This window comes from Leptopilina boulardi, unplaced genomic scaffold (genome assembly GCF_019393585.1).
Source record: "Leptopilina boulardi isolate dan_hultmark-lab unplaced genomic scaffold, ZJU_Lbou_2.1 LbouV2_112, whole genome shotgun sequence".
In the NCBI taxonomy this organism is placed as follows: domain Eukaryota; kingdom Metazoa; phylum Arthropoda; class Insecta; order Hymenoptera; family Figitidae; genus Leptopilina; species Leptopilina boulardi.
The window spans coordinates 4,050,016-4,077,493 of NW_026137655.1; the positions used below are offsets into that span (position 1 = coordinate 4,050,016).

General features: G+C 28.0%; 4 protein-coding genes across 9 annotated transcripts in view; 2 read left to right on the forward strand and 2 right to left on the reverse strand.

Moving 5' to 3' along the window:
- Positions 1–15,455, reverse strand: part of LOC127277894 (low-density lipoprotein receptor-related protein 2) — a 51,731-nt gene extending 36,276 nt beyond the window's left edge. Inside the window, exon 1 of one of the 2 annotated variants that reach the window (XM_051299339.1) lies at positions 15,318–15,455. Coding sequence is in view for 1 of the 2 variants with exons in the window: in XM_051299330.1 (XP_051155287.1) it covers positions 12,039–12,210 (172 nt within the window). In the remaining variant the exon portion in view is untranslated. Of the gene's footprint in view, positions 1–12,038; positions 12,823–15,317 lie in introns of those variants that run through there. The other variant, XM_051299330.1, reaches the window with a different exon arrangement.
- Positions 15,456–16,445: 990 nt separating this feature from the next.
- On the forward strand, positions 16,446–18,415 carry LOC127277962 (evolutionarily conserved signaling intermediate in Toll pathway, mitochondrial). Its single transcript, XM_051299432.1, has 3 exons — positions 16,446–16,833; positions 16,918–17,949; positions 18,052–18,415. Exons 2-3 carry the CDS (start codon positions 17,025–17,027, stop codon positions 18,345–18,347), a joined length of 1,221 nt encoding a protein of 406 aa, XP_051155389.1. The 5' UTR covers positions 16,446–16,833; positions 16,918–17,024; the 3' UTR covers positions 18,348–18,415.
- Positions 18,416–18,724: 309 nt separating this feature from the next.
- On the forward strand, positions 18,725–22,441 carry LOC127277953 (alanine--glyoxylate aminotransferase 2, mitochondrial). Its single transcript, XM_051299419.1, has 8 exons — positions 18,725–19,076; positions 19,209–19,294; positions 19,494–19,678; positions 19,913–20,225; positions 20,433–20,636; positions 21,136–21,450; positions 21,791–22,042; positions 22,113–22,441. Exons 1-8 carry the CDS (start codon positions 19,061–19,063, stop codon positions 22,248–22,250), a joined length of 1,509 nt encoding a protein of 502 aa, XP_051155376.1. The 5' UTR covers positions 18,725–19,060; the 3' UTR covers positions 22,251–22,441.
- A 586-nt stretch (positions 22,442–23,027) lies between these two features.
- Positions 23,028–25,914, reverse strand: LOC127277971 (transmembrane protein 64). 5 transcript variants are annotated; one of them, XM_051299463.1, is made up of 5 exons: positions 25,683–25,914; positions 25,400–25,476; positions 24,373–24,925; positions 24,098–24,259; positions 23,028–24,003 (listed from the first exon to the last, which is right to left on the reverse strand). In XM_051299463.1, the coding sequence occupies exons 3-5, from the start codon at positions 24,901–24,903 to the stop codon at positions 23,839–23,841; spliced, it is 858 nt and encodes a 285-aa protein (XP_051155420.1). In that variant the 5' UTR covers positions 24,904–24,925; positions 25,400–25,476; positions 25,683–25,914; the 3' UTR covers positions 23,028–23,838. The 5 variants fall into 5 exon arrangements, with proteins under 5 accessions (XP_051155420.1, XP_051155405.1, XP_051155414.1 ...); XM_051299448.1 differs by having other exon boundaries at positions 25,400–25,526; XM_051299457.1 differs by having other exon boundaries at positions 25,400–25,586.
- Between the last annotated feature and the right edge of the window lie 1,564 nt (positions 25,915–27,478).

A 27,478-nucleotide genomic window follows, 5' to 3' on the forward strand; every position in this document is an offset into this window, starting at 1 on the left:
AACGTGAGTTACATAACAGTCACACCGATAAAGGGCTTCTACAAGAAATATACGGGAGAAAAAGTGAATCTCCAATTTTACGAGAATCAATTTCAACAATATTATGCATATATCGTGAGAAATTTTTCTTGTAATCTCAAATTAAACGAACTGTTTTCAAATTTAATGTTTCACCAGATTGATTTACATATAAAAAATGTTCTTCTATCGAAAAATTTATTGATAATTTAACATTCAACTTTGATTTATTTTTTCCGATTTTCACACGTACAAATTCCATATTTCAGTTTTAATCCTCAAGTCATGAAATGTTATAAAGTTATTTTATAAACGCCTACTGAAGTTTGTTTCTTCGCGCGGCTATATTGATATGGTTATCTGATTTGAGAACAGCAACCGTGCAAAATGCACACGTTCTTTATGATTAACATAATAACCAGAGTGTATGGTTTATGTACCTGTTTATTAATGATTTTGCACACAATATGGGTGTATAAACTATTTCATCGTTCGAAATCACGTACGAATTTTATATCTTTTTTTTTTCAAATGATGAATAAAGATTAAATTATAAGCAAAGAGTTTTTATAAAAAGGAATAAAAATATTTTATTTTTTAAAAGAGTTTTTTTTAATAACAATAATACAATCTTCTTAAAATGATTGACGAAAGAAAGCGAATAAAATTGTTTATTTGAGAAAATTGCCAGTTTAAATGATTTTATCCTTGAACTTGAGGAGAAACTATATGTCATTACGAACTCTTTTCACATCTCAAGATAATCATCATTAGCTCGTTAGGACTAAATCGGATAATCAACAATGGAGAAATTATCGGAAATAACATTTTACTGAGACACATCGAATATTCCCGCGGGAGAATCGCTTAATGACCTTTTCATCTTTAGTAATTATCATTATTTCATTGTAAAGAATAATATTTATTTTTATTTCAAATTATCTCAGAATCGTTAACTCAAGTTTTCTTTTTGAAAATTTTTTCAAGTAATCATTTTTATTTTTAGTTAGGTTCATTAGAAAGGACCTGGCAATTCTTTTAGCAAAGGAAATACGCATTCATTCTTATCATTCATGAATAATTGACGAGTTGAGCGACCGAAACTGAATACCAAAGTTTATTTTTTTCCCATTTCTTTTTTTCTTTTTTTTTTTTTGTCGATTTTTACCGAAATTATAATTTACAAAGTTTAAAAACATTTACTATTTATTATGGCTATATTGAAAAACAAAAGTAAAAAGTTTTATGTTACAGTATAATTATAACAAAGTCGGCTATAGTGGCCTAAATTATATTCCATTATGAAAAATGAGAAAAGTATTTTTAATTAGAATCTTTGAGGAGAGGAGAATTCCTTTAGGCCTCGCGAGGAGTACGTATAATTGAGGTCATAAAGTTCGTTGGGCTCCTGGGTTGGAAAAGTAAGAGCCGCGATGGGTGAAGGTTGAAATTCACTTTTGTCTAACGGCCATGCTACCAAGCGAATAATGTCATCTCCCAGCATCTCAAGGTGTGAAGTTAAGAAAAATCTTTGCTTTCATTGCCTGACGACACATCCATTGATTAATTAATTACAGATAACACTAAAAGTTTGATGTATAGAATTCAACTATAATAAGCGTTTCTTTATATATATATATATATATATATATATATATATATATATATATATATATATAGTAATAGATGTAAAAGTTTTTTTGGATTGTAAAAATTGTAGTATATGATGTTTATTTTTTTATTTTTTAAAAATAATCCACTTTTTATTATTAAAAATCTCTCTTAGTACATAAGCTTTCGCCCAACGACGTCGGGCCTCTTCAGATGAGAATAAACATAGTGGATTATTTCCTTCTCATAATATGTGAAATTTGATTTCACATATTATGAGAAGGAAATAATCCACTATGTTTATTCTCATCTGAAGAGGCCCGACGTCGTTGGGCGAAAGCTTATGTACTAAGAGAGATTTTTAATAATAAAAAGTGGATTATTTTTAAAAAATAAAAAAATAAACATCATATACTATATATATATATATATATTCAAGAATTACAAGAAAGTGCGGAATGAATTGCAATACTATTATTATGATCCGAATTGTGGGAATTGTAGATAAGAATAAAGTAAATATAAAGAAACAAGTACAAATCTACGGTAATTTTAGTCAACATTAATTAACGGATTCAATGCTGAAACAATTGCCTTGTTGGAGATCAGATTGTCAGCTGATTTTACAATTAGGAGTTAAATTTTACGGTCATGTTTTCACATTGCATGCCTCATGGAGGTTCTCCGTTTTGCGGTAGCACTTCCTTCGTGCTCTTTTTAGCTTTGGGACATTGCGGAAGCAAAATAAATGTGAGAATTTATATGACTCCTGACATTTACGACCTACAAGGCGACTTCCAAACTTGAATTTCCATTGTTTTCACAAACACTCAAGAGATTCATTTATGAATTCTTAATTTGTGATTCAAATTGTCAGCTAGGAAAAAAATTCTTACGCGTATAGAAAAAATTTCCCCTCCAAAATAAAGAGTGTAAAACCTATTGTCCAAATTTTTCAAGATTGTTAACAAAATTTTTGTTACTTTGTGCGAGCAGAATTTTAATGTTTTCAGTGAATTACGAATTTTACCGGTAAACTGGATTCAAGTGGAAAACCAGAAATTCTACATCGTTACGACAATATTTCAAAATACATGAAATATATACTACCCGCGTGTATATATAAGAAAGAGTTTAATACATTTCTATTCTCAGAAAGAAGTTTTTAACCACAAAATAAAAAAAGCCACGTATTTTAAATTTTATCTTACAGTTAATTATAAATAAATTCAAAAACCGAGTTGAAATAATACATTAGTCTTAAGGAAAGGAACAAAAATGTTTATATATTTTTATTATAAAAAACCAATTGAACAGCAAACTTCTAAAAATAAAATTTTATATTAAAAAAATTTCAATAAAAAAATATATATAATTTTCCAAAAAATTCAATTTGAAGGAAGATATAAGAATGTTCCAAAGCGTATGATTATTTTAAGAAAAAAAAACTTTAGACCAGACATCCATATAAGTTAAAAGCATAAAAAGCAGTTATTTTTCATGGTTAGTTTCTTTCTCAGATTTCTAACCACCGGTCATCAAACGTCAGTAAGGAAAAGAAGAAGAAGAAGAAGAAGAAGAAGAAGGCGTCGAGAATAATTTTTGAAGGTGAGAAAAGGAACGACGGGTATGTGTGTGTGTGTGCGCGCGCGCGGAAAAGATGGAAAAGTGGTATATATGTACAGAGAAGAAAGAGAGATGAAGAAGTTTATAGCAAGCTCATATCAAGCTCTTCTTTGAGATAGCAAAGAAACTCCTGGCAGGTAAAGTCAGTAGGCGGACTGAAGTTCATTCACCTCCAGCCTAGCGGACGACCGGATAGCGGGACCATGACTCCATTGGTCCCGTCTGATCATACCTCCCTGTATATATCTACCTATCGGGTGGTTAAAAAATAGGTTCACCTGGTAACACACGGCGCACCTAAACAATAAATATACATATAATCACTCTATAACTTCCTTAAAAACACTCTTATTACTAAAATTCAAAATGGATACCTTATACAATTTTGCGACTCAATAATTATATTGTTGAAATGTGAATTCAGAGTTAGAAGGAACTTATTTTTTACAATTTTAAGTTTAAATTAAGACTGGCCATACTTTTAGGACTAATTTAAATATAGACATATCTTAAAATGAGATTTTAGCTAGAATATAATTTAAATGCATAGAATATATTCTTATTTACTATATATTTTAAATTCAATTTAAATTTTGTTTGTTAATAAAACGTTTTTATTTGCAGCATTAATTTAATTATTTTTTTTCTGTATTAACGATGGAAAATGTGAAAATCACGTTTCTCGTATTCGTCACGAGCAGAGAATGGGACACAGAGAATACGTAATGTATAGTAAACACACTCCTCCCTTTTCGTCTCGCTCATTGAATTTTCAATCATGTTCATTAAACAGTTAATCGAAATAAAAATTAAAAACCAAAATCGAACATGTCAAATGAATTTAATATAAATTAAAAAAAAAGTTTTTTCAATTCGTGCAGCAATAAATATTATATTGTTTTGAGAGAAAATGAAGATGCAAAATAAGTTCGCTATATTTAATTTTATATAAAATTTGAATAAATCAAAGTAATATGTCTATATGTAGTATATATATACATATATAGAAGATTATAAACTTACTCAAGTGAGAAGTGTAATTAGGTTTCTGTGCCACAAGAAAGTAACGAGGGAAAACACATTTTTAAATATATTAATAATAATCCGTATTATAGTTAATTATCATTATAGTAGTAATTAATTGTAATTGTTATTATTATTATTATTATGAACTATACAATATTATTATAACTATTGTTATTCACTGTAAAAAAAATACACTACGTTTAAGAATATAATCTATGCAACTTACTGTTTATTTAATATGTAAACAGGCCTATAATAGGAAAAAATATCTATTGTATCAGAAACGTTCTAAATTATAAATTGAGTAATTCTTAATAATTGTAATAGAACTTAAATGAAATTATAATGTTACAAATTAGAACATAACATTCTTAAAAGAAGAAGAAGAAGAAACATAATGAGGCGCAAATGATGTCAAAACGAATGTTTCGCATCACAATAATGCAATAAGATCGCGGTCTCTATTCTGATAAGGTAATTTTCCAATCTGTAAAATTAATGGCTTCCTTTCTTTACTCGGGCGTTAAAAAAAGGAAGACAATAAACATGTCAACCTTGAACATATTATCAACATTCTCAGGATGGCAGGAGAACATTATACACGTGAACCACGTGAAAGATAAATGCTCTCGAGTTGCACGATCCGTAAAACTGACGCACACGTAAAGGTTAGCAGAAGAAATGGAAATTTTTCTTTATAAGTATTACCCCTTTTTTCTTTAACAGCGTATCGCGCGGAATTATTTCTACATAAATTTCGTACATTATGTCCGATTGGCACTTCGTGTTATGATTTTACATCTGATGATTATATTTCTCTCTGTATAATTATATAACGAAAAGAATTAAATCGTCTAAACCGGGTGACTGAGGGTTTCATTAATGATAACATGAAAGTTTTATTTAATTCTTTAAAATATTTTAATTTTCATTTCAAAAAATATGATATATGCATTTATTGTAGAAAGAAGGAGGGGATCTAAAAATTTTTCGTGAAAATCAATTTTAGACAATATGTTCTGAAAGAAATAAAATAAAATGACTAATGCGGATATAAAGTAAGCTGAATCTGACTATTGACTTGATAAATTGTGAATACGTGGTATAATAATTGGGGGGTTGGGTATAAAAAGGGCGTTGTTCTTGCACAAGAAATGCATTAATGATACGCCCTTTAGAGTCCAAGACTTCAATTACATATTATTTTCTTTTACAAACTGACTTCATAATTATCCCTCATTTCTAAAAGACATATATTCAAAGTTTTATGTTATGTTACTTTACACGTGTTTACAGTGACTAATCGCTAATCAATAATTTACTTCACACGTTTTGATGGTTATTTTTATTTTTCACAGAAACATTTGTAATTCCCTTCAATTCTTAAATTTTTATATTATAGATTTCTGCTATTATTATCGTATTCATTTATTTATATTATTTTATAATATTATTTATCAAAATATATAAAAATTTATAACTTTAGACTTAGTTGATAATTAGTTGATTTGTCTCTATGTTAAGAGGATAATAATTATTTTAAATAATTAGATAGTAATTTTCTACTCATTTTAATGGAATTGATCTTTTAAAGCTTTTAAGTTGAAAGTACTTTCACGTGCATCTTTATAGCCAAATAATTTATTTTTATCATCTTTCATTTTTTTATTTACATTAACATAATTGAATTTAAACATAATAAATTCCCATTTATTAATAATTAATTGCTTGTTCTTTAAAATGTTTATTTTTTTAAAAATAAACATCAAATGATACTTTCTATATATTATAAAATATAAATATCAATGAATAGTAAAATAAATATCAACAAAGAGTTTAATAAAAATTACAATTAAATAATAAAGAGGTAATAAAAAATAAAAAAATATATGCGAATTAAATTTGCAAATGTCGGATAATATTTTAATTAGGAAAAGTTGAAGAAAATAGAAACAATGAAAACAGTAGAAAAATGTAGATTTAAGAACAATAACTGTTTTCCTTTTATAGGTGATTGATATACTTTTCAAAATATTATTAGATTTATAAATTATACAAATCTTTATACACATCAGAAAGAACAAATATTTTCTTACACGTAGTTTGATCTCGAGTTTGATTGAATGTTTATTTTATTAATCGTGTTTAAATTGAGAAATTGCGTAGAACTTTTTAATAAAAAAAATATTTAAATAAACTATCATGTTTTCAAGTTAAAATTTGTTTTCACGTATATATTATGAAAGTATTGATAACGTAAAATTAAATCTTAAGAAGCAAATTCAAGAATCGAAAAGTCACGCACGACTTCTTTAATCAGAGGTGGTAGTTTATGATTAGTTATTATTTCTTAAGTCACGATTCTCATTTTAGCTTTTAATGCAGCAATTAAGAATTTAATGGAGTGTTGAGAACTCTTACTATTCGGTACTGAAACGTTTGATACACTCGCGGGAGTTACATCTTAACTCATCATTTGCTTTTGTTGCAAGAGAAAATCATCTTGGAAATGAAATTATATTTTCAAAATTAATTCAACGTTTTAATTATTTTTTTTATTATTTACCCCTATGCTTTCATAGAGACGTAAAATTTTTTAATTATAAGAAGGAAGTGTTCATATTTGAATTGTACGTAACAATATAATTTGTTAAATAGTTTATTGACAATTTCGTGCAAATCACTCCTAATTTGTTTAAACAAGCACTTATCTTCTTCACATGACAATGCTCATAATTAGTCGCTGAACAAGTCAATTATTCTACTCCAATGAACAAGAAAAGTTTCTTTAGCAGCCAACGGAACTGGAAGTACTTATCATTGTAAAAATTATCTAAATTACATTTTTTTATGAAAAATAAAAATATATAATGGTAGTTGTAATCAAAAATTTTTTTTAAAGATTCTCAAATGAATTTATATTTGACTAAAAAAAAACTCCTCCTAACTTTCTAATTGTTATTTTAAAGTAACATTTCAAGAAAGTATCTCATTACAAAAATTGAAAAAGAGAATAAAGTAAAAATAAAAAATTGTTTTATTTACAAAATAATCAGACTAGTTTTAAACACGGAATTCCCAGTTAGACGATAAAATCCCACAGTTAATTTTAGGATTTCCCCAGGAAGAATAAAATGCACCGGTCAACAAAAAGGGTCAAAATGAAATGAGAAGATCGACTCTAAAGCCTTTAATATAAAATTCCCTGATGCACAACACCGTTTTCCCCAGTTAATTTTATTCATTACATTTACCGAGTAATTTCTTTTTTGTTTCTTGATTTTTCTTATTTTACACATCATGAAAAATATATGTAGTGGAAAATTAATTGAATAGACAGAATTTTCTGGTTATTTTAAACAAAATTTGTTGAATCAAAATAAATATTTAGTCCAGTTGAATAAATAATAAATTACCGACCTAAGAAAGAATTTGGTTGTATGAACCAAATTTTGGTTGACAATTTACACTGCTAAATAAATAATCAAGATTACTCAAAAGGGACAAAAATAAAATTTTCGTTTGGTTTACTGTATAAACCAAGAGATGTATAAGTTTCATAAAGAGAATGCTTTTTCGTTCGTTGTGAAAAGAAAAAAAAATGAAATTAGGGATTCGACTCACGTTGAACAATGAGTCGCGGGTCTACTTATTTTTCGACTACGTATTTCCCCTGCGTTTCACACACACATTCTCCATTCACACCCAACCGCACTGCGAAGAGCCTAATACGTGCGTGCTCGATTTGAGAATCCTCATGAAACCGGTTTCAGGATCAAGTGTAGCATTCGTGTAAAGCGATTACGATCTTTGGAGAGCCCTTTGGTCCAGTCTCATCTGCAGTTTTGAATAGGAGAAAATTCTTATATATTGGGTGAATAAAAGAATCTCCCCCACGTCAATGGAAAAGAGAGACTCAAGAAAGAGGCGCACCCAAAACAAAAAAGGAAGGGGAAAAGAAGAAGAAGAAGAAGAAAAGTAGACCAAGGGAAGATTACCGATCATGAAACAGGTGGTTCGGGAACGGTAAATGCTCTCCGACAAAAAAATATCTATCGCTTGAATTAGCGCGTCCACACTGCGCGCATTTATTAATAACCGCGAGGGTATTATTATTTAATTTCCTTCAGATATAAATATTCACTTATGTTTCTTAAAATAAAGCCAGTCTTCATTTAAACTGAAGTGAGATTTTTAAATCTCTCGAAAAATTATTTCAAATAATCCCATCAAACTATGTACAAAAAGAATATTAATTTTATACGGATTTTAGTCCAAAAGATAATGCACTTAAAGAGATTGTAATTTAAAAGAATGTAAAGAGTAAAATTAACAATCAATTAATAAATATCATTTGAAATAAATCGTTTATTGTTGGTATAAAAATTTTCGTTGCAATCTTTCGTATATTGGAAAGGATTTGACTTGTATCTGTTTATTTTGCTTATATATATGCAAACGGTTTATAGAATCCGTAAGTCGTCGACCTTGAAATTTTAATAAGCTTCATCAAGATTAAACAAGACTTTAAAGTGATCAAAAACAGATTTATTAATCGATTTGTCTCCTCTATAAAATACTCGCGAGTTTCCTTCGGAATATTCACAAATGATTTCATCGGAACTTTACAGTGATAATGAAAAAGAGTATATGTTTAATTAATTGTTCGTTTCGTAAGTCGTGTGTTTTTAAAGAGCTTCATGGAAATTTTCGAAAAAAACACATTCTTATTTAAACGTAAATTTATAATTAAGTTTTAAATTCTCTCTGAATAAAAATTTTAAAAAATAGTAGAATTGGTATAGAACAAAAAAAATGTTTTTTAAACACAAATATACTTGATAAAAAAAATGAGAAAGTGAAGAAATGGAAAAGCATTGTGAAGTAATTTTGCAAACAATATATATACATGAAATATTAAAATTAATGCGAGTGATGTAAGTGTTGAAATACAAAAATACAGGCGGAAAGATTGCTATTTTAAAATAATTTTACTATCTAAAAAAGTTATTATTGAGCGAAACTGATTCTGCTTTATCAAAACCAGGAAGCGGGTAGGAGAAACTTTGAAGGAGAAAAGCGAATTGAAGTAATATAGAACTAATTGGTCCCACTGACTGATTGCTAGTAGAGTAATAATCGTTTTAACTTTTAAGATAAGTGAAACAAAAGAGCATAATAAACCTTTTTTCTCTGAACCTACAAATGCTTCTAAAATTCAACTTTCATCAATTTGCCAAACAAGCTTTGATTCCTTTGCGCACGAGTTTCTAAAAAAATATCTATTGAATATATTAAATATTCAAAAGAAATGAAGTTAAGTAAAAAGAAAAAATTAAGAAAAATGAATGTTAAAATATATAAATTCTTTGAAACTGAAACTAAAAGAAAAATTAAAAATTTATCACGATTGTTAAAATAAAAAAATGGTTATTAATCAAACTTTTGAGTTAACATCCTTTTGATTACTCAATGTTGCACAATAGGAAAAATGAGGACTCGAAAAATTAATGACGATGCTTTATCGTGTACAATTCTTAAAATTGTATACGTTTCAATAACGTAAGTAATTAAGCTAGATTGCTAATTGACTTAAAATTGAATTGCATCCTCTGTAAATTGTGTAATAAGTACGGGACAGTGCAGGTCAATATAAGATTATTTCGTTGTTAATTAAATTTAAGCCAATTCCTCTTTTTTTAAATTTAATACAATTTTAATTTTAGTAATGACAAAATAAAAATTTGAGAAAGTCTATAGAATCCTCTAAATTTAATATACATTTTTACTATTTCAGTGAAGGTAAAAAAAATAATATTCATAAATATTATCTGCAAGGAAATGTTATCTCATAGTGGTTATCTGGACGACAGCAACAAATTAATCTGACTATAGCAAAAATGTAAATAATCTCGTTTGCAAGTCCAAATGTGAGATATTATTACTTCATTTTAAAAATTCAATACACCTTTTAATATTTCTTTAGTTAAATTTGTGTCTCTTAAAAGCATTTAGGATCACTTGTTATATAAAATCGAATAAACCAAAAAACGAAAATTTAATAAATATAAAAATAAATTGTTTCCAGGTAAAAACGTAAAAATGCCACTTGAAGTTGATATAATAATTTCTTACACAAATAACAGACGAAAATCTATATTGATTGATCAATATTACTTATTGAGAGAGAACCATGACCCAAAAATGTAACAAACTAAATTAACCTTTAGCCTGTGGTGGCTAGGTCTCTTGGTGACTCTGAAATTTATTCATTCAGAAATTACTTTTAATACTCTTTGATAACATTTGTTAAAAAATCATTAAATTTCCGTCTATTTGAACGGAAACAATTTAAGAGAATAAAGCTCTTAAGAAATGATTTAAAAAATTTTTCCTTGAATCACTCGCATAATGCAAGAAGAAAATTGAATAAAGTATAATCAATTTTTACGTTCAATGCTTCTAAGTTTTGAAATTTTACATTGATTGATTGATTTAAACTTTAGTGTAGGGTATAGAACAAAAAAACTTTGTTGTCAAAAGAAATTTTTCTTTTCAGTGAGAAGTAATAGTCAAATATTTATCATCTATTTATTTTCCATTAAAAAAGTAATTTTTGAAACGATTTAAATCGAAAGCAGAAAAAATGTAGATTTTCGCGCACAATAATTCTTTCACAAATAAAAGAAATAAAATTGCGGTTTTAAAAAAGTATTCCGTTAGATATTTTTCAGCCTCTCTCTCTCTCTCTATCCCTCGAATAATATACACTCAGTAGCTCTCTAATACTTTTGCAGGTTTTAACTGCAACTTGAATCCCAATCGAGAAAGTGACATCCCGGTAGTGGACACCAATATATATATAAGTTCTTCTCGTAAATAAAAAAAGACTATTCCTAGTCGCCTTACTTATCCATCAGAAGCGTGTCGAATAGTGTGAAATCCATTGCAAGAGATTTCACGAGGAGTGTAGGTCAACAATCCTAGGTCAAATTATTCCTCAAGATTTCACGATTTGCACGCTGGATCGTTAAAAATTTACAAGATACAATTGTAAAAGAATTATTGCTTATTGTGAATCAAAAATAATTGATTCTCGCAATCAATCACTTATAATGTTTCTATACTTTCACTATGCATATAATTGTATTTTAAAAAATAGAATTAATTACAATTTTTTAAATTTTTGTTAAAAATTTAGTTTGTTTTTAAATTCTACTAAAACGAACTTTAAGCTATTCTTTAATTTTTAAAACTCAATTTTTGTTTTTTAAAGTTTACTATATTTTTTTTTTTTTAGAAATTTTCGATTTTCAATTATAACAAAAATTTACCATTCTTTATATTGTATGAAATTTTAGGTCACGTTTTTTGCATAAAAAAAAGTTTACGACGAATATTAATGTTTCATGAGCAACGATTCGTGCAAAGGATAATAAACGTAAAAGGTGAATGGTCGATCTTTATAGGAGAGAACAAGTATATATGTAGTTCGTGAATCTATAATTTCGCTAGTGATTGAGATTGTAGAAGGTAATTTTTTCCAAATTTTGTCTGAAATTCTATATATTCTTGGCAACAATTTTAATTCAAATCTTTTTATAATTTTGTCTTTCTCGCAAACATACCGTGAAATTGACAAATTGATTTCTCGACATAAAAGATTGATTGAGCAACATACACTGATTTTCTAAAAGTTTGAAAAATGTTGAATGTTTTAAAGAAAAAAAAAAAAGAAGAAATACGAATAAACATACCGATTTCTTTAATGGCACTGATAGTAGCCACACGTGAAAGAAGAAAGATTCCAAGAACGATAAGACTAGATGTCCTGATTCTTCGGAAGTAGGAGCCTCCGCTACTTCCGATTACACGATCACCACCGGAAGCGACGGTGCAGGGCCGCCGCGATTCCGCAGCCAGCGCCATCGCACACCCCCGTGGTTCTTCTCACACACTGCCACGCACCAAGAATCACTTTGAGATTGGGATTCGACCAAGGATAATAAACCAAAATTAAAAAAAGTGGTATCACGGAAAGATGAAACTACCAAACTACCGACGCGGCTGCCAGAAGTGAGTGGGACTTTTTTTTCAATTCTTCTTGATTAATTCCTCAATTGGCAAAGGGAGGGCAACTTTTGTTTTGGAACCAAAAAGGAACCAGGGGGGAGGGAATTAAAAAAAAATTGGAAGAACAACACGAGAAGTCATTCGAATTCAGTTCATGTTTCATAAAGCTGACGTTAGCCCGGTCGCGGTCAGCAGGCGACTAGTCGAAGAATTGCGCGGTGCAACATGGCGGCACACCGGCGAGAGGTCTCACGTCGGCAGGACCGGTGCGAGGACCAATCACAAACACACTCACAGTGTCGTCTCCTGGTCCATGGGGACTCTTCTGGAAGCAGGTGAATCATGCTCTCTCTCTGTTTATCTTTAGACAATCTTCATCTTTAGATTTACAAGGTATCCTTCAAAAATGTTTTAAATCCTCCAAAGTACCCCGGCTGGTCTTCCCTTTCTCCTACTGCGTACACATAGAGAATATACAGGTAGATTTTTCAGGTAACAATGGCGCAGACAACTTTCTTCCAGAACTAAAAACCATCATTTATTGGGTTATAAAGGTTGTTGAACCACAACTGTTGATAAAAATAGTTAAAACTATCCTTAATATAATTAATATTGTCCAATAACAATTTAAGATATCTATTTTGGTATAATAACGAAATATGACCTTTATTTTATTGAAAGCTATATGAAAGATGATAACGGAAGATGACTGTTCTAATAACAACAACAATATTTTGCGTTTGAAAGGTCTAGAATTTTGCATGATGAAATATGATATACCAGTATTAAAGCTTGAAGAATATTAGCGGGAAACGATTGTTATAATAAATTACAAATTTCTACGTTTTGAGAATAAAGTCTAGAGTTTTTTTTTATGAAATATGATACCGTCATTAAAAACTGATGAATGACGGTGGAAGATAATCAAGAACCCATTTGACCTAAATTTACAGAAAATTGCTATGAAAATTAGGTTCAAGTATTAAAAATTGTTAAATTCATTTTTTTAGGTGTATAATAAAAGAAAAAATTTTCCAAAACTTGAGAACGAAGTTTAGTAATAGGCATGAATTTTGAGAATAATCCAAACCTGTTGCCTACCCAAAGTCCTGATGATGACACATACCGTTAATACAAACACGAGATAGACAACATAGGAAGAACACGAATAAGCTAACAGTTTGAATTGAACGATAAATTCAAATGTTGTTATAATTTCTCTATAAAAATGTCTTTCAAAAGAAAGAGAAAGAATTTGACAAGGATATTAATTCTTTGTTCTCCCTTATAAAGAAAGCAAAAAAAAAACCGATTTTATTCTTTAAATCTACTGTTTCACTGTTGTAATTGGAACTCTGACTTGAGATTTTATTTCATAACATGAATATAATGATTACTTATGAATTTTAGATATGACGTGTATTTTAGACGTACTAAACTGAGTTCCCAAAAAGAATTTTATTTAATTATTCTCTATGTCTATTCTAAAAATTTATTTATTAAAATTTTCTGAATTTTCCGAGTGATATTCTTGGTACTATGATTTGAACATATATATTATTATAGGCACCACAAGGAATCTGGTTCGCTTGAAAAATAAACAATCATTTTAAAAGTAAAATAAATATATGAAAATTGAAACCAATTTTGGAGACTGATAATGCGAATTGCTAGTCTGAAAATACATTAATAAGCTGGTTAATTGAGCGCGAAGGTTAGCATAGAGGAACTGTAATTTCCAAACGATAGAACCTTGTAAATCGTTTCTTGATCTTCTTTAATAGACGAAGAGAAAGAGAAAGGAAGAGAGAGAGAGAGAGAGAGAGAGAGATAGTGAAAGAACTGAAATCGTGCAACTGAATCAGTGAATGCAAAAAAGAATTATATTCACATAATAGGACGGTATTAAGAAAGAATGAAAGAAACACATGAAGCAATCTTATATACATATATATGTATATACAATATAAATGTATAATGTTTATAATTATAAATCTAAGATACTGAAAGCGCGCTCATGCAATAACATAATTACAAATGTCTTCCAAATAAACGGAAATCGAGATATGCATGTGTTTTGTGCAATATTTTTTCAATGAAGCATTGGAATTATTCCAAAAATATACCTAGTAAGCATAAATTTTTTAAAATTTTAATACTAAGAATTTTTAAATAAATTATAATTTATTCAAATTGTTAATTTTAGCTTTAGGAGAAAAAAATTGATTTATATTCTTTACATCTGTGAAAATTTATAAAAAAATTATGTAAATTACTCAATTAATGAATGAATAAAAATTTTGATTATTTTTTATCAACCATAGGAAGTTTAATATTACTAAATAAATATATTTGGAGTCATATTTATTAGGGAATAGACTCATGCACCTTCACATAGCTGAGCGCAAGTAAAAGGTCTCTTTATTGTAAATGAATATTTGTTAGTGTTTTTCGCTTTTATGCATCGGGACTATATACGTATACGATGAGCATGTTACGTCGCGGGACAATAGGAAAGGTCGCCGCGGTTCTGGCATTTGCGAGCTAATAAACGTGTTCGCGAGAAAACGTACATAACTATCAACCGGGGATCGAAAGGCACGGATGGTTCGTATATACATACATATATCTAAAGAATATGTACGTGCATTTGCTCATTACACATTACATGGTAAGTTAAAGGCATAAGGTAAGGGCACAGAGACCACAGTCACAGGGCACTCGGGATGTGAGTGGGGCAATCGCACGAGAAATGATATCCTAGTGGGGCGATGTAGAAGTATAGTTGTGGGGTAACATGTTTGTGTGTGCGCGCCGGCTGGCGCGATGGTACCAGCAGGTACCAAATGCCACAAGGTCAGGACTTATACAGCAGAGAGCGGCACGGCTCGAAGCTGTATTTACGTTTGATGATGTTCTTTTTATTTTGTTATTGTATCTATTATCATTATCTTTTTACTCACGAAAATTCTTCCATTTCCAACATCATCAATTTTTGCTTCAATCGTCATACTCGTCCTGTTTCTCACAATAGAAAAATAATTTCTTCGTAGCATAATGTCTCGCAGGTTCTTACAGCATCTCAAATATGATAATCGGACCTTAAAGAAAATACTAATGAGTATTTCGAATTAATAAATACGGAAAGCATTCATTTTGTCAAATAATTGCCAAAACGATGCAAAAATTTTTGAAACCATCAAAAACTTGTCAACAATTTTGAAAACATTCAAAAAATATTGAAATTTGCAAATAATAAAAAACGAACACAATTTAAATCAATCAAAAATTCAAGCTAAATTTGTTTTTAAATTATTAAATATTATTGTTTCATAAGTTTGTCATATTTGTACGAAAAAATGAAATGCATTTCTTAGAATCTGATACATAATAAAGATATATGTGAAGATTTTATATTTTTCCTATAAATATCTAAGGCAACAAAGACTGAAGAAAAAGAATCAGATGCGCTGACGTAATGACATGGTACTGGATGGTAGATTCTTCGAGCCTCTTATGTATATGATAATACGTTTTCTACATTCTATAAATTGGCTCCCAACATATCAGAAATAAGCATCGAATAAAATTGATTTCGAAATATTACTTTTTTTGTTGACTCATCACGTGGTAACGGAATATGCGTCGTTTAATATCAAGTATTCAAATTTGGTTTCCTGTTATAATTCCATATCAATAATAATATAAGAGTTAAAAAAAATTTCTATACTCACTCGTCTAGTAAATTCATAATATAAAAATTTGGACCTGAGAAAAGCTATATAGAAGTAGAAAATACAAAATTATCTGCAATTAGCAAAGGATTAGCAAAAAATGAGGTTATAAACTCAAGACATTTATGTTATTGTTTATCAATACTTACTTCATATACTTTTTAGAATACTCTACAATTTAACATGAAAGTATTCATAGAAACTATTTACTTAACTGGGGTAGTTATTTAATTTATAATGAAAATGCCTGTTTCCTTCTCATTCATTTTCCAGAGAACCGTTAAAATTTTTTGATTAAAACCAGCCGGTACCGGTGAACATAAGATCATTAGTTATAGTTTAGTCTAGTAGAGGGTAGCACGTGATAAAGTATAGTTACAACACTAGCGCAAATTATCATAATTGATATTTGTTTTATATAACTATGTTTCTAATTAAAAAACAAGTAATACTTGAAAAAAGCTTTTAAACTATCAGGTTATAAAAATTTATAAGAAATTCAAAAAATTTAAATTAAGTCATTATTGACAGAGAACTGAGAAGGATAAAGTGTCATCTATCGGAAGTTGCAAAGGAAAAATTAAAAACAATATGGCGCTACCCAGTGTCTAAAAGTGGGTTAGAGAAAATTGTTTATTTAAATTTAATTATTGATTTTATAAGAACATAAATAGTTTGTGAATTTATTGAAATAACCAAAAAATACTGTCATTGTATCTCTTAGGAAAAAGAAACGCATCAAAAGGTAAAATTGTATTTGTAGGTTATGTATAAAAATTTGATTTTATTTTTTACCAATCACTAAAAAAATGAATCAATTTCTCCACAGCATGAAAATATTTACAGTAACATACGATTATCTAAATGGATTATAGCAATTAAATACGAGGCACGTTTTCAGTGAATTAATACACGTTTTGAATACACTTGTCAATAATGATCTCAGCAATAAAGAGATCGTCACAATTATTTAATTGTTCATCAATCCGGTCTTTATTATCAAAAGAATGTCAACAAAAGAAAGAATTATATCATATAAAATTAATAAGTCATATTAGTTTTCGATTTTACAGTAATGAAAACGATGAAAGTAACAAGGAATACTTCAACACAGCTCTCACTCTTCACTCATTTGATGAGAAGGAGAGTAAAAGTAAAGATACGTATTTGGAAGTTTTACGAAAATATGAAGGACAACCAGGTCGTCATACAGAGCGCGTTCAATTTATGTATGCAGCATTGAAATACATGGATGAATTTGGAGTCGATAAAGATTTAGAATGTTATAAAAAATTATTAGATTGTTTTCCAAAAGGAAAAATGCTTCCTCGAAACAGAATTCAAGCAGCATTTATGCATTATCCAAAGGAGCAAAAGTGTGCGATTTGTATTTTAGATAAAATGGAAGATAACGGTGTAGTTCCGGACGCAGAAATGGAAAAAATGCTATTAAATACATTCGGCAAGGAATCAATAGCAATACAAAAGTATTGGAGAATGATGTATTGGCTTCCAAAATTTAAAAATGTCAGCCCCTGGCCAATGCCACGACCATTGCCAAACGATCTTTTAGAACTCGCGAAATTGGCAATATGGAAAATTTCAAGTGTCGATGTACAAGCAGAAATTACTGTATTTAAAACTGAAACTATTGAGGATTCTATTGACAAAACATGGATTGTCTCAGCCATTACACCAAAACAGAGACAATTACTTGAAAATCATCATCCACGAACAAAAGCCATTTATGTCGAAGGACCTTTCCCAGTTTATATTAGAGATAAATCAGTAGATTATTTTGTTCTATTGACAAAAATTCCAAAAAGCGATATTTATAAACCACCGATAGTCGACACAGATGGTAAGTTATTAAACTGGAAATTTCATAAAAATTCTTTTTGATAAAGAAGAAATTTTTTTATTAATATAAAAAATGATAATAATAAATAAACTTTTGTTTTAGATGTTACAAATTTTAAACCATCATTTTGGGATGTAAAGAAGACTTCAATAATAAATTATCCTAGTGTTCATGAGCAATTACATGAAACAATTTTTTCCGTTTGCGCCACAGGAACATCGTCAAAAGATTCAGTTCTTTCATGGATTCGTTGTTTACAAAAAGATAATCCAGTTTTAAGTGAATTGCACATTGTCTTTACATTGAAACAAACAACAAAAGAAGATGTCCAATATTTGGAAGCGGATCCACAATCACAGAACAATAGAGGTCAACAAAAAGAAATCGACGAAAGATAGCCTGGTTTGTTTTTTTTATACAATATTGTTACATATTTGTAAATAAATATATATTGATTCAAATTTTAGATATTTTCTACTAATATATTAACGTAACATTTTATTTTACTTTCATTAATTTAAAAAATGAAATCAATTCTATGTTTTAAAATGAACTGAAATATTTCCTTTTTTTAAAATATGTAGTTCCAATATTTTTTGTAAATAATAGAAAGTTTGTAAAATCTATTTAATTTTAATAATTTTATTATGTATTTAATAAATAGTAGTTCTAATAATTAATTAGTAAATAATAATTTATTAAAATACTAATTAATCATATTTAATGCAAATTAAATTTATTTATTAAAAAAATATTAATTTTTCATAATTGTTATATTATAAATGACATTTTTCAGTCGCCTATAGAATAATAACTTTATATCACAGTCGTTACAATGGTTGCCTACGTGCAGAGCTTGAAAGGAGTGTGGGCAAGAATTTTTTACTTTCAAATTAAAGCCGCTTTCTGTATATTACTAATAGTTCGTAAAGCGCATTTATACTAGACGGTCAACTTGAATTTATCTGTACAATTCTTTTTTTAAATTACACTATTAGTCAATTACAATCAACGAAAAATCCTTAAATAATATTAATTGTAAATAATCATTTAAATCAAATGACAAAATTTAAAATAAAATAAGAATTTAATTCAGAGGAAATTAATTAAAATGCCGCTTTTTAAATGTAAGTCTCATTAATTTTTCTTGCGTATGAAAAAATATTAATTGTTAACAAGGAATATTTAATTTAATTAATTTAATATACATATATTAATATAATTTAAAAAAATAATTAAGTATTTCGCGTTTTACAAAGATGCTGTAAACCGTTGGAGTAAAGTTTGTAAATTTAGCACTTTGCCCGAGATACCAGAATGTAAACATGTTCCATCTGCTTATCATGTAAGTTTTTTTATTTTTAATTCAAAAAATTCAGTAAACGCGTTTAAATAAATATATGAAAATAAATTCAATTTTAATAATTGTTTTTAAAATTTTTCTCTTGATTTAAAAATTCGAATCAATGATAAATGCTTCTATATGAATATTATTAAATATATTAAAATATGTTAAATATTTTAAATAATGAATTGTTTTTCAGGGTCCCGATTATAATTCGATATTAAAGGCACAATTTGAAAACGTGTCTCCAAGTTTGAAACCCTTTTACAAAAAACCACTACTACTTCATGAAGGAAGATCTCAATGGCTTTGGAATCATGAAGGAAAACGATTTCTTGATATGTTTGCTGGAATCGCTACCGTTTCAGTCGGACACTCACATCCGTAAGTATATTTATAAGCTATTTGCATTATAATGAATTTTAAATAAATTCTTATCATAGCCATCGTTATTTATAAGATTACAAACATATTTTAAGTCACTTCCATTAAGAAAAAAAATAATTAAAAAAAACTGTAACTTTGTTATAAAAAAATTGTTGCAGGGAAAATGATTAAAAGGTTATTAATATAAAATAAAATAATGAAATAAATATTAATAATATTAAATATTATTAGAAAAATTGTGGCAGCAGCAACGGAACAAATGTCCAAACTTGGATACACGCCGACAATTTACATGCAACCACGTGTACTCGAGTACGTTGAGAAATTAACAAACAAATTACCTGGAGATTTGAAGGTGGTTTATCTAGTGAACTCGGGATCAGAAGCAACGGAACTGGCTTTTTTGATGTCAAGAGTGTATACCGGAAATCATGACATAATTTCTCTAAAAAATGCTTATCACGGAGGAACTTATGCTGCCTCAACTGCAACAGCAATGTCTAACTTTAGGCATTCAATTTCTCGACCTCCAGGACACATCCACGTTGAGTATATGATTTTTCTTCCAAAATGAAGGATTAATTAATCCCTCAACTTGTTTTTTTAATGCACCGAAAATAATTATGTTTCTGAAACAATAAAAAGAAGATTTTGTTAGTATAGGAATTTAATCGCCTGGTTATGTATATAAAAAAAAATTATATCTTAATTTAAATAAAAAGAAGATTAATTTAATTTTTTTATTATACAGGTAATGAATCCCGATGTATATTTAGGACCGTGGGGTGGCTCTAGGTGTCGAGACACTCCAATTTTATTAAGAACAAGAAAATGTCATTGTGTCAAAAACGAATGCAAAGCATCTGAAAAGTATTTTTCCGAATTTCTCAATACTTTCAAATTTTCTTTACCAAAAGATGGAAATCTTGCAGCTTTTATTGCTGAAAGCATTCAGGTATATATCTGAATTAATTTCAGTCATATACTTTTATTCTAATCTTTCAATCTTTAACCTTTCTTTTAATCTTTTATTTCCAATCTATCTTATTGAAAAAATTGTCTTTATAAAAAATTTTTAAAAAATAATTTTTCGTAAGCGATGCGATAACAGTTGTTTTGAATAAAATCGATATTGATAAGATATATAAATGATTGGCATAAGATGAAAATTTTTTTCTTTAATATTTCTAAAATATTTGACATTTTAAATCAAGTATCGCGATATAACGCGAGAAATAAATCACAGCTGCGCGTTATATACTTAACTAATTATTAACTTGTTTGCTTTCAGTGTTGTACACTGCAATCGAAATGAAAACTCGACCTTGTCTGCGATCATTGAACCCTCATTTGTGTTTAGTTTATAAATTTTTAAAAGCTTCGCAGATTTTTATTGAAATTTTTTTTCCCTGCTCTAAATATGTGCAAATTTAAATAAAAATTATCACTTTTAGGGAATTGGAGGAGTAGTGCAATTTCCGAAAAATTATTTAAATAAAGTTGTGAATCAAGTTCATAAAACTGGAGGTCTTTATATTGCTGATGAAGTGCAAACTGGTTTTGGAAGAACTGGAGAACATTTTTGGGGATTTGAATCTCAGGGTGTACAACCGGATATTGTCACAATGGCAAAAGGAATTGGAAATGGATTTCCTTTGGGAGCTGTTGTTACCACGCCAGAAATTGCGAATGCGTTAAATAAAGCTTCTCATTTTAACACATTTGGCGGGAATCCACTATCTTGTGCAGTAGGGTCTGCAGTTCTTGACGTAAGTCTTTGAAAAAAGAATTCCTATCTTCAGTGAATATATTTACAATTATTAACAGCCACATTATCAATTCCTAAAAATTATTTACATACTTGTGGTCATTCACCCAGAAAATTCGAATTCATAATTCATTGCAACTAATCAATTTTTACCTCAAAATTTATTTTTATTAAATGTATATGTCTTTTTTAATGATATAAATAATTAAATATTTTAATTAGCTTTATTATTAAAATATTCATTAGTTTTAGCTCATATTTTAAAAATTGTTAATTATTTAAAGTAAAGGCAAATTTTTAATATTTATATGAGATTAAAATTTGTATTTTTATTTCTTAAGGTTATAGAAGAAGAGGAGTTACAAAAAAATTGTTTGGAAGTGGGAACACATTTGCTTCATAGACTGAGCACACTGATGTTAGAATATCCAAATATAATTGGAGATGTTCGAGGGAAAGGACTAATGATTGGTGTGGAACTTATTAATGACCCTTTAACTAAAGAATCTCTTGACACTCAGTCTGTGTCAGGCATTTTTGAAGATATGAAAGACATGGGAGTTTTAGTCGGCAAAGGAGGTGTAAACGGAAATGTAATAAATTTTGTATTACGTAAGTTTCCTAAAGATTAAAAATATTATCAATTCTTTTCTCAATTTTTAGGTATTAAGGCTAAAACCGCCAATGTGCGTAACAAAGCAGGATGCAGATTTTACTTTAGAAGTATTGAAAAACGCCATACAAAGACATCAAGATAAAATCTTGATTGACAAGGAATCTGTATTTATGAATTCTAATTGAATGGCTATTTTTAGAAAAATTTATTCAATGCTACGAGGTGATATTATATAATCAACATGTATACATTATGAGAATCTTAAAAGACAATGAAAAGAGAAAAATAATTATTTTTCCATTTTTCATTTATTTTTACATTTTTTGTATGATACATTTGTACAATGTTATATTTATAATAAAGTGATTAAGTGTTACGTTTAGGAACCTGTTTTTCAACTAAAAGTAAAGATAAGAATTTGAATCCTGAGAAAAGAAATAAATAATAAAACTAATTTTTTTAAAACATGTAAAAACTATTATAGTTAATATTAATGCACCCTTTTGAAAGATTCTTAAAATTTAGAGTGATAAATTACGTGCACTGAAAGGAAATACTTTTACAATTTTTCTAAAAGTATTTAATAATTTAAAGAAGTGAAATTTTCATATTAAAAAATTATAAATTTTATAAAAACTTTTATAACTTATTACAAGCTATAATAAACTTTTTACAAATTTTACTTTTTTACAAGTTTTTAAAATTTAAAATTTCTTTAATGAAAACTTTTCTTTTTAGCTGCATTTCACTGAATCGTAAAATACTTTTATAAAATGCTATAATTATTTTCATTCAGTGTGATTATCGACAGATCAAACGTAATGATGGAAGACTATATATTTTTTAACTAGAAAATAACATGAAATATTAAATTATTTAGATTATAGCATAGACATATGACTCTCAAATAATCAGAGATGTCGAGATTCAGTATTAAAGTCTATAAATTTCAAGACAAAAAATAAATCTGCCATAATTATTTTGTATTATAAAGACGTTTACAATTAATCACATGGTTATAAGATATTACTAAAAAAATACCCTTAATAGTTTACAAATAAATAAAGTATCAGTTCTCGTAAATCACATTCACTGTTTCTTTTTTTAAACTAAAATCAAAACCTATACTTTGGACAATGTTTCATATTCTATCTAAATATTCTAAATTGATAGAATTATTTAACAATTATTTTTTGTCCTTAAAGAACAAATAATTTTTATAAATTGATATTTTTAAATGCATTAATTATCTAGAACAAAACGTAACAAAACTTATAAATGGAAAAGTAAAGGAAGTACTAATATTTAAAAATAAATAAATACAAAGCTTCCTTTATATAAGAAATCAATAAAGTTATATATAAATTACAAAAATCTTTCTCATTATTCACTTACTAAACAAGTTAACAAGTTTTAAATGCAAATGTAATAAAAGCAAATAAAACATAATTTGGCCACAAAAAGTTGGCACATTTTTTTTAACCAGTCTGGTATCTTAAACTTAAGAAAATAAAAATACTTTCAAATTGAAAAGAAGACATAACTCAGATTTACATAAGTTTCTAGAAAAAATTTTTTCATTTCCTAATCCAGACTTTTTGTTTATGATTGATTTTTTTTTATCAATTTGGATTATCTCGCTTTCTAAAAAAAAGTGATAGAAAGTTACTTAATTGCAAAATACTTTCTCTATATGAGAAAGCAAAAAAAAAAACGTTTTAAAATTTGTACAATTTTGATTGCAAAAATTCAGTTGTTTTTTTTGTTGTATAATTAAGCAATGAGATTTGTTAAAACAATTTTTGAATCAGGCAGGGTATCGAGAAGATAATGAGAACTCTCGCTCATAACTTCCAAATCTGCTTCCATTAAAGCTAGTTGTAATTCTTTTCGAGCTTTCTGTACCACATATACCATTAACGAGACTCCTATCATAATCTAAAATTAGGAGTTTCATAAAGATTTTAATTAGAATTAATTTTGTTGACTAATATTTATTTAAATTTAATAATTTATGTCGAAAAAAGTTTACCTGAAAGCAAAATACAATATAACCAGTCGCTGCTGTCGATCGATCTTCAAGTACATCTTGCATAGATCGCAAACTGCTTCCCAAGTAAACATTAATTAATTGAGCAGGAAGCAATCCCAGTGCGCTGGCTATATGATATCGAATTCCGCCTATGTTGCTTATCTATAATTTAAATGACATTGAGAATAAATTTTATGTTCAATGTTATCTATATTTAAATAATTCATTGAAATAAATGTATTTTCTAAATTTTTATTTAAAGTTAAGACACTTACAGCAAAAATAGTGTTTTGCAATCCAAAAGGAATAGGCGTGAGTCTCGCAAAAAGTACAACTTTAAAAGCTTGAGGTCCAGAAATTACCCTTAAAATTGCTCGTGCTGTGTCACTTTGTAAAAGTGCTCCAATTGGCAATTTTGACGAGAGAGCACTAAGTGTTGCGTGTGCAATTGCAATTCCTAAATTTGCCGAGAGCACAACCATCATAATTCCTTGAAAGAAACCAAAAAGATATCCACTGGCAATGATGAGGAATAAATAGCCAATGACTATCGGGAAGGACACCACAGTAAATAAGGCAACAAAAATGATTGTGATAACCCATCCACTTTGATGTTCAATCCAATATAAGAGAAGTTTAATGTAGTCTCGACAAATAAAAACAATTGCACCTAAAAACGCTAAAGTTGCAATTGTTATTGTCACGTAACATATTGAATTCGAACTTATCCAATTGCAACGTGTAAGTGAGCCTTTTTTGGAAGAACGAATTCCAGTCTCTACGCTTTCAAGACTTATAATATCCATAATTGCGATGGAGATTTATATCCTGTAGCAAATATGGACTGATTAAAAAATTTTAAAACACTATTAGTCATTTGCATTACTATTTTAATTAGTTTTCCCTAAATTTCATTTAATTTTCTCATTCAGAGTGTTCAGCGCAATTAAAATATTTCCAAATAAATTTCAATTATTTTAAACGCAATTACTGACGTTTTTTCCAGTTAAATAATTACAGTAGATAATACGTCTTTCGTTTATAAATATCGAATGGCAACTGAATTACAAGAACGCTGGACATTCTGATATATTAAAAACATGTTAGAATTAAGCCACAAAGCAACAATATGGCTATCTTCTTTTTAAACGTAATCGTAATTAATATTTTTATTAAGAGAAATAGGTAGATAAAAAAAAGGACAAGGTTGCGATAAGAACAAAGTTGAATGGACTTATTATCAAAGGAAGGAACTCTCTTATCTCTATAAAATTTAAAATTAATATAAATAGTAATAATTACCCCTTGCACTAGAATGCAAAATGTTCTTGCAAAGTTATTTACGACATTTGTCGTTAGTAATGATTAGCATCCTCATTCTCATTTATTTATGAAAAAGAAATGCTTTTATGTAAAAAGCATACATAACCTATACAATTCCAAATATTTCTACAATTTTCATATGATTTTGAGCGTGTCATCGCGTTTTCTATGCTGACACATTTATAAATGTAACAAATTTAAAAAAGATTCCTCATGACGTTTATCAGAAAATATAATTTACTACAGAAATCGTTGTACTTACAGTGGCAATTTAGATATATGTCAAACGATATACATATATATACGTTGAAATCATTATGAAATTCTCATTGTTAAATGGATGTAAAGTAAAGTTCGTGTTTGATGTAAAGAGAAAAATATTTTTATATAATATTTAGCGGCACGCGATAGTTTATTTACAAAGGCAGGCTATAAAACTATATATCCTATATATTAAACTTGACATTTCAATAGCTAAAGATAGAAACGTTTAATACGCAGGCGCCATTTGTCATTTCAGCGCAGTGAAACATTGGAAAGAATGGAAATATTTCAAAATTTCATACAACAACAAAGTTATTAAAAAATAAATATTTTATAATTTAGAATCACTAATTCCCTAATTTTTGTTATTATTTACGAAAGATAAATTTTAATAATATCTCAAACACGTAAATAAAGATAACAATTTTAAAACTAAACAAGGAATATGGAATTTATCCACCAATCGAAATTGTGTACAAGACCAATCAGAATCGTGGAATAGTCCGCCATGATGGAAAAATTAAGCCAATGGAACAATGGCTTCCCTTACCTGTTCATTCCTGTTGATAAGTTTGTCTTGAACAAGTGAGTCCCTTCGCTTTTTCTGTAATTTCGATCTTGAAATTGATAAGTATTTCTTATTTTGTGTAAAACTTTTTGGCCTGGGTTTTTGATCACATCAAGGGGTTCCTTATGCTATGAAAGCATTGTACAATAATAATTAAAAGTGGACGAAAATTCAGATAAAAAATTTTTACCCTCTTTTGACCGTTAAAAAATCACCTCGTAATATTTATATAAATATGAAGAAATAAGTATCTCAAATTTGTTTCGAATTTTAATTAGTCTAGAATTGGTTTGTAACATTTTGTATGAATCTCTAAAATCAATTTGAAAAACGAATCTGTACAATTGTTGGGTATTTATTTACAATTTTTTCAAAATGGCGTCTGTTGAATCTCAGCTGTAATCATGTTTTCTTTTATAAAGCAATTATTATTGTTATTGCCCTGCATGTTATATTTAACAACGTCAAGATTGTTATTTTCATGAAAAATGGGGATAAATTTTTTATTTGTTTTGTAGATTTCTCATCTTGAGTAACACTGAAAAACTCCTTGAATAAAAAGCCACTAAGAACCCGGTCTCCTCGTTTGGTTATTTTCCGAATTTTCAATTGTAAATTCGTATTCTAATCATGAGGAGGGATCTCCGAGGACTTTTTGGCTTAAAAGGATATTCTTGTCGGAAGGAACAAGCAATTGTGGTGAGTGAACATTATTATTGAGCTTTTTTTTCGTATTATAAAATACAATGAATTTTTCTTCAAAATAATAAGTTAATTGGAGACCTTCATATGGAAATTTAGAATCCAATTTTTTCCATGTTCTATTATTTAAATTATTTTGATAATAACCCAGAGAAAGAATATCGGAAGTAAATAATTAACTCATTGTTAAAAAAAATATTTCTATTGAAATAAATTCCTGACAATAAAGTTTTCTTAAAAAATAAAATACCTTAATTTAGGTTATGCACATTATATTTACAGTTAAACTATTTGATAAATATTAATGAATAAAATCAACTAATGAACATTATTTCAATAGGTATATTATTATTATTTTTAATATTAATGTAATATATTTTATTTATTACAAGTTTTTTTAAATACCAATTTTATTATTATGATTTAATTTAAAAAAAAAATTTTAAGTTATTGTTTTGTCTTTTATAATAATAAAACTTACATTAATTATAGAATTATACATATTTATTGATATATAAAATAAA

Coding starts and splice junctions, on each gene's coding strand:
- LOC127277962 (XM_051299432.1), top strand. CDS start 17,025: ATGATCTCAGCAATAAAGAGATCGTCACAATTATTTAATTGTTCATCA. Junction 17,950..18,051: donor ACCGATAGTCGACACAGATG/GTAAGTTATTAA, acceptor CTTTTGTTTTAG/ATGTTACAAATTTTAAACCA.
- LOC127277953 (XM_051299419.1), top strand. Junction 19,295..19,493: donor ATGTTCCATCTGCTTATCAT/GTAAGTTTTTTT, acceptor ATTGTTTTTCAG/GGTCCCGATTATAATTCGAT. Junction 19,679..19,912: donor TCAGTCGGACACTCACATCC/GTAAGTATATTT, acceptor AAATATTATTAG/AAAAATTGTGGCAGCAGCAA.
- LOC127277971 (XM_051299472.1), bottom strand. CDS start 24,903: ATGGATATTATAAGTCTTGAAAGCGTAGAGACTGGAATTCGTTCTTCC. Junction 24,260..24,372: donor TGCAAAACACTATTTTTGCT/GTAAGTGTCTTA, acceptor TTTAAATTATAG/ATAAGCAACATAGGCGGAAT. Junction 24,004..24,097: donor ATATTGTATTTTGCTTTCAG/GTAAACTTTTTT, acceptor TCCTAATTTTAG/ATTATGATAGGAGTCTCGTT.